Source organism: Populus nigra, chromosome 8 (genome assembly GCF_951802175.1).
Source record: "Populus nigra chromosome 8, ddPopNigr1.1, whole genome shotgun sequence".
Lineage (NCBI taxonomy): Eukaryota > Viridiplantae > Streptophyta > Magnoliopsida > Malpighiales > Salicaceae > Populus > Populus nigra.
In genome coordinates, this window is record NC_084859.1 from 2,313,670 (window position 1) to 2,324,714 (window position 11,045).

At 30.7% G+C, this 11,045-nt stretch overlaps 1 protein-coding gene across 1 annotated transcript; it reads right to left on the reverse strand.

Annotated features, from left to right (window-relative positions):
- Positions 1 to 6,590: 6,590 nt before the first annotated feature.
- LOC133701511 (putative UPF0481 protein At3g02645) lies at positions 6,591 to 8,243 on the reverse strand. Its single transcript, XM_062125447.1, has one exon. It carries the CDS (start codon positions 8,241 to 8,243, stop codon positions 6,591 to 6,593), a length of 1,653 nt encoding a protein of 550 aa, XP_061981431.1.
- Positions 8,244 to 11,045: the final 2,802 nt, after the last annotated feature.

Sequence of the window (11,045 nt, forward strand, 5' to 3'; positions counted from 1 at the left end):
GTCTGTTGATGTTGTGATATAGAGGGAACGATTGCCTAGGTTTTTATACGGTTTTATGAGCACCACCGCCACTGATTTTGTTCTTATCACGATGCCCATGCAAGTTCCTTCGAAGTTTCATACAAGATGAGTGTCAAAAGGAAATTCTCAAGTCCACATTGGCTTTGAAAGTCAAGATGGCCTCAATTTCTATTGGCAAGCAACCACGACGGCAGCACGCAATGGGTTTATCTGTGGTACACAGATATATTCCATTCCTCTCCTCTTAATGATTTTATATTAATTAAAATCAAACCCCTTTTGTATGATAAGGCTGCAGGTGCCCTGGCAGGAAAAACCCTAAATGAAAATACACGAATTGAATAATCAAGGGAAAATAATATAATCTTAATTAGTGACGCAGGGACTTCACTGCTAAGAAAACAAGAGTAAAGGGATGAACTTAACATCAATAAAATATCTAGAGTGAACTTGGGGTTGGGTGTGGAAGCGTCTAGACCCAACTTGGGTTTGGACGAGAACGCGTCTAGATTCAATTTTAGATTGGCCATGAAGGTGCCTAAACTTTTAATTAAAATAAAAATAAAAATAATTATAGCACAAATAATACTATTTTTAATATTAATACTTTTAATCATAATAAAAATAAAATAAAATAAAATGAAAAAATGATACTATTTTTAATATTAATACTTTTAATCATAATAAAAAAAAATTATAACACAAATAATACTCTTTATAATATTAATACTCTTAATCATAAGAAAAATAAAAATAAAAATATTATTTTTAATATTAATACATTTAATCATTATAAAAATAAAAATAATTATAACAAAAATAAAATTTTTTAATATTAATAATAATAATTTTTTTCAAATTTAACAACAACAACAACACAAATGATAATATTTTTAATATTCACACTATTAATTATAATAAAAATAATAACATAAATAATACTATTTTTGACTGAACACTTTGAATTATAAGAGAAAAAATAATACTTATAAAACACATTATTATATTAATACATGTGGTTGGGCACGAACGTGTTCAGACCCAACTTGAGGTGATGTGTGGACGCCTCCTCGCCCACCTTGGGGTTGGGCATGGGTGCTCGGGTTTGGGCGAGCACGTATCCAGACCCAGCTTGGGGTTGAGCGTGGATGCATCTAGCCCCAACTTGGGTGTGGGCGTGGCTGGATGCCCCAAGTTGGGTGTGGACGTGTCGAAGCCCACTTTGGGGTTGGGCATGGACGTGTCCAGACTCAATTTGGATTTGGGCGTGGCTAGGGCCAGACCCACCTGGGGATAGGCGTGGACGCCTCCAGGCACAACTTCGGCTCTGCAAAGACAATCAAGTCTTTTGCCAGGACCCAAGCGCCAAGTGACATTCAGGTTTAGCCTATGCAAGGGCAGGGCTGCCTATGCCCCATGTGGCACTTGGGTTTGCTCTAGTGCCACATGGTGTTTGGGCTGCCATAGCCAACTGAGCAGCCTAAGCGCTAACTGTCCTTGTGTGGGCAGCGCCAGCGCTAGGTGCCCGCTCCCAATGACCTGCAGCTCTACCAAAACTTGTGCTGATCATTTTCTCCTCAACCTTCCATTTAATGCCAAATGCACCCTAGCGAAAAGACAACTTCATCCCTCACCTGCTGCCCTTGCAACTCTTTATGTCAAAAGCTTGACTGTCATTACACTGCTCCAATACACAGTGCTTTGTGTCTATGTAAATAGTAACAGGGGCATTGAGCTCTTTTAGTATATTACTTAATGTTTTGCATTCGGGTAGAGGAGTTCCATTTAAGTGTTTTTAAGAGCCTAACAAAACCAGATATAAACTCAGGAAGAGTTTTTGTTTCGTGTTGATTTCAAGTTTTTTTTTTTACGGTTTTTTATGAATACTTATGAGTTTATCAAGATGTTTAGAGTTTTTTCTAGATGGTTCCAAATTTAAGGTGCGAAATGATAGGTAAGAAAAAAAAAGGACCAATATAATAAATGATCAAGTAATCTAATGAAAGATCAGATAAATGAGAAAAAAAAAATAAAAAGGGATCATCTTTTATAAAATAAAAATTCAAGAAAAATCATAGAAAAAAATCTTGCACATCCAAGAAAAGAAAAGAAAAGAAAACAAAAGAAATCAATTGGAGATTCTTATATAAAAATATTCTAATATTTTTTTAGTTTTATTTTTTATCTATTTAAACAAGAACCCCAATGATACAAGGATTATGGCCTTGTTTGTTTGCTAGAATGCAGTTTTTTTTTTGGAAAATGAATTCTGAAAAAGTGAATTATTTTTCGATGTTTGGTAGTGTAATAGAAAATAAGTTGGAAAATATTTTCCAGTATTTGGTTATGTCACGGAAAATAACTTATTAATGTTTTATTTTTTTAAGTTTATTAAAATAATGAGGAACAAATCTTACAAATTAAAAAGTTGAATGAGATTGAAATTGAAAAAAAATATAATTTCATAAATTATCTCAAATAAAATAAATAATAATCAAAATAATAGAGATCAAATCTAAAAAATAAAAAAAATTAAAAGGTGAAGAAATTAAAATAATAATAATAATTAACATTTCATAAATTATTTCAAATAAAATAAATAACAATCAAAAGAATGAGGACCAAATTTGACAGATAAAAAATTTTAATTAAAAAATGATAAAGAAAAAGCAAATAACAATTATAAAAATAAGGACCAAAATTAATATAAAAATTAAATTCTAATGGATGAAATTGAAAAATAAATATTCAAAACAAAATATACATAGCAATCAAAAGTTTAAGGATCAAATTTGATATAATGAACAAATAATATAACATTTGTAATTTTTTCACAACTTCCAGAAAGTGTTTTCCATTCAAAGGAAAACACTTTTTTGGAAACTAAGCCAAATTTTTCTTTGATCGAAAAGTGTTTTTCGTTGACCAACTTTTCTAATAGCAAACAAACACATGAAAGTTTTAAAAGTGATTTTCCAAAACCAGTTTTCGAGAAACAAACACAACCTATATGTATCACCCTATAATTTAAGTGCAATTTTCATCTTTCTAATTGCTCTTCACGTGAAAATTAGGGGTATTGTTTTTTACACAACCGACCTCAAGAACTACCTTAATTGAACATTTAATAATTTCATTAAGAAATATACTGGTATACAATTTCTTTTTATACTTTTGTGTGAATACATCCCTTTTCAATTTATTTACAAACATTTTCCAGACAATATTATAACATATTCAATTTAAAAATATTAAATAACTTCGATAATGCTTAAAAGAGATTCTGTTTGTGGCAACAAAAATTGAATTGATAGGGAATTGTTATGTTTCCAATATTTGTAAAGACTCCAAGTATAACTTGGAAAGTAAGAGACGACTACAAGAGGGATGAATTCCTTGTCATTATTTTTTCTTATTTTGCATGGATTTTCTAATCTAGAAGGATTCTTATGAAAAGCTATTTAAAGAGATCAAGCCAGCCTTATTTTTTCTTAAATTTCAGAGGCTCAGGGGCTGTAAACAAAAAAATAATATCAACTAATTAATTCAAAATCTTCCGTGTAGAGAAAGGAATTTAAGGGACGACTAAGACAACCCTAAATTTAGATTTTGGCTACAAAGAACTTCTAGGAAAAATCGATGATTTTTAGGCTGAATTATTTCTTTGTATTAATCTGAATTATTTAAAGATTTTATTTGTTGTTTAATTTTATTATTTAGATAAATACATTCGGTTTAAATCTTGTGTTTTAGTTTGGGTTTGTTTTGGTTTAAAATCAATGTTTTAAAACTGTTTTAGATATTAAACTTGTGTTAGCTAATTATTAGCCTAGGCCCATTGATTTGTAACCAAATATAGGTCCATAATGATTATTTAGGAGGACTCGATCCATAGTTGTCAAATTTTGACAGCATCTTATTATTGAATCATTCAGGTTTTACTTGGTACAAATCATGTTTTTTGTTGGAACAAAGATCACCAACTGACTTATTAAGATATAACTGACATTGTGACTGATGTCTTCGTATACTTTGAGTTTTTGTTTTGCTATAAACAACGAGTCCAAATTCTTTTCCAATACCTTTGGTTATTAGATATAAGATTATCTCTAGGTTAAGGTTCCATTTCAAATTTGATTTTTGGTTTTTCAGGATTGTGTCGATCTTAATTACTTGTGGGTTTTTGAATTTTTATATTTATCGTGTTGGCATCACCTTAAAAAGGGTATTTTAGGATGATTTTTATTTTTTTTAACATAATCATACCTTTATCTAGAACCTTTAAAAAACTAGATAGTGCTCATTTTCTAATTTTACCCCACCAATCCTAATCACTTCACCAGAATATCCCCTGCAACAAAGATGAATAACAATAATGAACTAAAATTTTCTTAATCCTTTTTCTTATATATTTTTTTAAGTATTAGTAAAGTTTGTCAAAATAAATAATGTGTTTCTGACAAATCGTTTGATTCAAAGGAGTTGAAAAGTAATGCAGCACAATGATTAAAATTCTCATATAAAAAAACAAAATGGAAGATGCAATTTAATATTTTGATAAATTATAATGTAATTATATTTTTTATATTTTCATTTTATTAATTTTTATTGACTTGTTTTTGAAGTGTTATTAGAGTGTTGATAGTGAAATAAAGTTTTAGTAGGGTACTACATGGGTTATGAGATTTAGAAAGGTTATTTTATATTATTTATAGATTTACATACTTATAAAAAAGAATAAAAATCAAGATTAAAATAACGAAGAATTTAAATAATTTCATTAATGTTGGTATTTTTTATTTATTAAGTATAGGTGAGATGGGATTTATATATATTAGCATTGGGATATTGTTATAAGGTTAGCCTTATATTAAGGTATGATGGGCTAGTCAATTAAATGGTTTCAGATTTAAGCAAGTCAATAACCTGCCGTATATGAATATACTAGATTATTTTATGGTCTTTATTCTTTTTAATTATATTATTAATGCTGCTTAATTTATAAGTTATTATTAATGCTGCTTAATTTATAAGTTTTTTTTTATTATGATATATAGAATGATATCAGAGTTTTTATACTATTCAAATAAAAAAAATAGAATTGGAACAAATTGAAATTTTGAGAGTAAGATATGAATATAGTTTTGATTTTGTGATATGATGAGAGTTTTTTTAGATAAATATATGGTATGATGCAGATGTAGTAAGGAAAGTCTTGATAATATTCATAATTTTAATTATATATTAATTTCTATAATATAATATAGATTTTTTTTAATTTCTTTTAATGTATATACAGAGGATGTGCTTTTAAAATTATTTAAAAAGAATATTTAAATTGTATTTGGATAGCGTTCTAGTGAACAAGAATATGTTTAATTGGAGGGAGAAAAATATAAAAATAAATCTATTTCTTAAAAGATTTTGAAGTAAATTTTTATATTTTTGAAATAAAAAAAATATAAATTCCCTCTATTCCAACTATTTGTCTCTTCTTATTTAAGATAATAAAATACAACACTAAGTTGACGTGGAAAAAAAAATACATGTATCAAGGTTTTCATAAGTTATTTTTATAACCTATCCTCTATCTTTATATAGAAAATAACATAAGCTTTATCTTAGCAACAATTAAAAACTGTCGCTGGTTTTTTTTTGAGGTTCTATTTATTGATTTTTTGTTTAAAATTAATATATTTTTAATATTTTTAAATTGATATGCTGATCTCAAAAATGATTTTTAAAAAATAAAAAAAAATATTATTTTAATATATTTTAAAGTAAAAAATATTTTAAAAAATAATCACAACTATATTTTCAAAAATAAACTTTTTCATCAAATGTAAAACAATAATTTACAACAACAACAATAAAATTATATTATCCTAAATTGAGCTATTTAAAAAGTAAATAAACCAACTATTATTACAAAAATATCAACAGTTTTACTTTCTATCAAAGTGGATATATAGTAAAACATTCTTAAATAATACTTTTGAGTAATAGCTCTGTAACTTTTTTAGCCTTTGATAAATTGACGAAATGTCTATGAAAACTTTATTCACTGGAAAGAGAGAGTGAATTGGATTTAGTGTTATTTGAAAGTGTGGTTGTGATTGTTTTTTAAAATAATTTTTATTTAAAAATATGTTAAAATAATATATTTTTTATTTTTAAAAAATTATTTTTAATATTAACGCATTAAAATAATCTAAAAACACAAAAAATATATTAATTTGAAATGAAGAAAAAATAAAAAAATTTAAATTTATTTAAAAATATTTTTAAAATCCAAAAATAAACAATATATTAAAAAAATAGGCTTATAAATTTGAAATAAGCTTTAGCAATAATTAATATTTAAATTATGAATAATGATAAACAATAAGAAAAAAAACACCTAAAAAGGGAAGAATTCAATTAATTACAATTATCAACATTAAATTGATTTGACGTTGCAATAATACAAAATAAATAAATGAATATACAAATGAAATAATTAGTTAACAACATGGAAACAAAAATAATGTACATAAGATATGCAGAAAGGGAGATCTAGAGCATCATCATCATGATGAGCTAGTGTTAAAAATATCAATGTGAAAGATGCGAGCGCATTGATAAAATGAGCAGAACACTTCCATGGCCATTAAGAGAAAGAGCAAAATGGCGGCCAACATGGTGAGATATTGCCATGAAGAGAACACAGACCGCTTCATGAATCTTTTCATCCTCACCATCCATAGGCTATCATAGTACTTGTTCACGTCTTCAATCACCTTATCTAAGAATGGAACTTTCGTCAATCTAATGCACTTGCAGTTGCTCATCCCATTCAGCATATTGGCCACTTCTTCATCACTCTTCAAACGGTTCAAAATAATGCCGCTTTCTCTAAGCAATCTTGCATCCTCCTCCGTGTCGACGATCCCATTCATCAGTTCTATGTATCGAGTAAAAAGCAAGGGCCCTGATGCACTTGATATTTCATATGCTACCAAGTTTCTGAACATCACCTCACTGTTTGAATCTAAACTAATTGTGGGCAGGTGAAATGCAGCCTTCTCTTTGTCGAAAGCAACGGTTGAGATGTTACCCTTTGTAGGGATGAAGGAAACACCATATTTTGAGAGCTGGGTGACTGAAGGAATTGTGATCTCTTCTACCAGTGGTGGCTTGTTCTTCGTGCTTCTACTGGAGTCCTCATTTTCATGGTCATCAGGATTTTTGAGTTTAGATAGGATTGTCCTAGACAATTTCAACTTGATCGCCATAGATGATGAAATGTTCTTGAGCAAACGTACTGGGGTTATCTTTAGTTGTGAAACCATATTCCAAGTCACGGTGAGGAGTTGTTTCACGTAACTTGAATCTACCCCAGATCGTTCTTCTTCTTGCTGATTATCGCTTTCGATCTGATCTGCAACTTCTTCAAGTACTATCTCGATCGGTCCTTCCACTTTGGGCACGATAATGTCATACAAGAAGTCTAGCAAGTGGGAATGCTCCAAGACTTCCGTAGTCTTTGGCAACTCGATCATCTTGAAAGGGGAGAGCTCTTTAGCTAATCCTATAACCATGGACAGCAGCATTTCATCAGCTAATTCAGCCGACATGTATTGAAACTTTAGCACCTTTCTCAATATAAATTGTGGAACTTGATTCTCGAGCATCACCATATCTCTGAGAATAACATGATGAGCCGATTTCCTCTTCGAATAATCAAGCAAATGAGACATTCCTGACGGGGCCCTCGATAACATCTTAGTTTCTCTGACAGAATAAATTTGAAGAAACTCAAGCAAGAACGAAACATCCAAAGCCATCATCCACGCTAGCGTTTCAGCTTTAAAATCCAAGTACTTGTGGTAGCATGCCCTAATCTGTGGTTCAAGCTTTATCAACTGCTCGACAAGATTTTCAAATCTGTGGCTTTGAAGTTGATTCTGCAGTTTCTTGGCTGCTGACAGCTTATACCTCTCCATCTCATGAAGACCAGCACGCCGATAATGGTACGGGCCTAGTGAAAGTTGTTGTGGAGTATAAGAGTCGGGATCGGAAGACATTAAGGTCTTGGGGACAGTAAAAATGCACACCGGGCTTTCATCACCATCCTCTTCAAGCTCTTTCTCGAGTGCTCGTCCGATGTTAATGACCCATTGATACTCGTCGAAATCCGAATTCGAACGAGTGCATGGCATGGTGGGTTGTTGGGAAGACATGTCTGTTGATGTTGTGATGTACAGGAAACGTACGACCGCCTAGGTTTTTATACGGTTTATGAGCACCGCTTCCACAGATTTTGTGCTTATCACAATGCCTATGCAAGTTCCCTTGAATTTTCATACAAGATGAGTGTCAAAGGGAAATTCTCACGTCCACATTGGCTTTGAAAGTCAAGATGGCCTCAATTTCTATTGGCAAGCAACCACGACGGCAGCACGCAATGGGTTTATCTGTGGTACACAGATATATTCCATTCGTCTTCTCTTAATGATTTTATATTAATTAAAATTAAACTCCTTTTGTATGATAAGGCTGGTGCCCTGGCAGGAAAAACCCTAAATGAAAATACACGAATTGAATAATCAAGGGAAAATAATATAATCTTAATTAGTGACGCAGGGACTTCACTGCTAAGAAAACAAGAGTAAAGGGATGAACTTAACATCAATAAAATATCTAAAGTGAACTTGGGATTGGGTGTGGAAGCGTCCAGATCCAATTTGGGTTTGGGCGTGGACGCGTTCAGACTTAATTTCAGGTTGGGCATGGAGGTGTCTAAACTTTTAATTATAATAAAAATAAAAATAATTATAACACAAATAATACTATTTTTAATATTAATATTTTTAATCATAATAAAAAAAATAAAATAAAAAATGATACTATTTTTAATATTAATACTTTTAATCATAATAAAAAAAATTATAACACAAATAATACTCTTTATAATATTAATACTCTTAATCATAAGAAAATAAAAAAATAATATTATTTTTAATATTAATACATTTAATCATAATAAAAATAAAAATAATTATAACAAAAATAATTTTTTTAATATTAATAATAATTGTTTTTCCAAATTGAACAACAACAACAACAACAATAACACAAATGATAATATTTTTAACATTCACACTATTAATTATAATAAAAATAATAACATAAATAATATTATTTTTGATCTGAACACTTTGAATTATAAGAGAAAAAATAATACTTATAAAACACATTATTATATTAATATATGTGGTTGGGCACGAACGCGTTCAGCCCCAACTTGAGGCTAGGCGTGGACGCCTCCTCGCCCATCTTGGGGTTGGGCATGGGCGCTCAGGTTTGGGCGAGCACGTATTCAGACCCAGCTTGGGGTTAGGCGTGGACGCTTTCAGCCCCAACTTGGGTGTGGGTGTGGCTGGATGCCCCAAGTTGGGTGTGAACGTGTCCAAGCCCATTTTGGGGTTGGGCATGGACGCGTCCAGATCCAATTTGGATTTGGGCGTGGCTAGGGCCAGCCCCACCTAGGGATGGGCGTGGACGCCTCCAGGCACAACTTCGGCTCTGCAAAGATATCAAGTCTTTTACTAGGACCTAAGCGCTAGGTGGCGTTCGGGTCTAGCCTATGCAAGGGCAGTGCTGCCTATGCACCATGTGGCGCTTGGGTTTGTTCTAGTGCCACATGGTGTTTCGGCTGCCATAGCCAACTGAGCAGCCTAAGGTGTAACTGTCCTTGCGTGGGCAGCGCCAGTGCTAGGTGCCTGCTCCTAATGGCCTGCAGCTCCACCAAAACTTGTACTGACTATTTTCTCCTCAACCTTCCATTCAATACCAAATGTTGTAACGATGCATCTCTACAAAAGGGTTTATGGAGAATTACCAGTGTTGGTATGTATACGGAGAAGTATTTGTTAGTAAGAGGAGAATGGGAGAAACGGTGGTTGGGTCAACTTCTAGTGCTAGCAACGTGCATGAAGCGGCAAATGATAACACTAATTCTTACAGGAATATGGTTATGGATGCAATGAGAATGAATCAAGGTAATGTCAGTCAATGTCCAATTATAAAAGAAGAACCTAATGTAGATGCAACAAGGTTTTTTGATTTGTTGAAAGATTCTGATGAACCATTATGGGATGGTTGCACGAATCACAGTAAATTATCGGCCATAGCACAAGTGTTCACCATGAAGTCAGATCATGGGTTGAGTTTTTGTTTTGAGTTGATTTCAAGTTTTTTTTTTTACGGTTTTTTATGGATACTTATGAGTTTATCAAGATGTTTAGAGTCTTTTCTAAATGGTTCGGGTCAAAATAAATTGAAAAATAGGTTTCAGTAATATTCTCATACTAGCTTATTTATCAACTAAAATCAAGTTCCCTCTTCTTTCCATATGATCTTAATAATGTACCATCTACACTAGTCTAATGCATCCAAAGGTATTAAACAAACTTATGTTTCAATCAAAATAAATTGTTTTAGACGCTAAGTTTTAAATTAGAAAAGAGAAAGGAAAAAAAGCAAAAGCATTATGTTATGTGATGTTTTTTTTTTAAAAATTTGGAAGAGTTCTTTTTATTTATATGTCAAACTAACAAAAATTTTGTTAACTTATTTTTAACCTTTCTTTTTATGTATTTTTATTTTTTTAAAAAAATATCTTTTTCAAATGATTTTTGTTAATTTACAGTAATTTCATGTTTTTTTGACACTTTTATTTATTTTGTGCAAGTTTTTATAATAAAATAAAAACATAAAGAGAAAAAAAATTTTAGGTGCGAAATGATAGGTAAGAAAAAAAAGGACCAATATAATAAAGGATCAAGTAATCTAATGAAAGATCAGATAAATGAGAAAAAAAAATAAAAAGGGATCATCTTTTATAAAATAAAAATTCAAGAAAAATCATAGAAAAAAATCTTGCACATCCAAGAAAAGAAAAGAAAAGAAATTAATTGGAGATTCTTATATAAAAATATTCTAATATTTTTTAGTTTTATTTTTTATATATTTAAACTAGA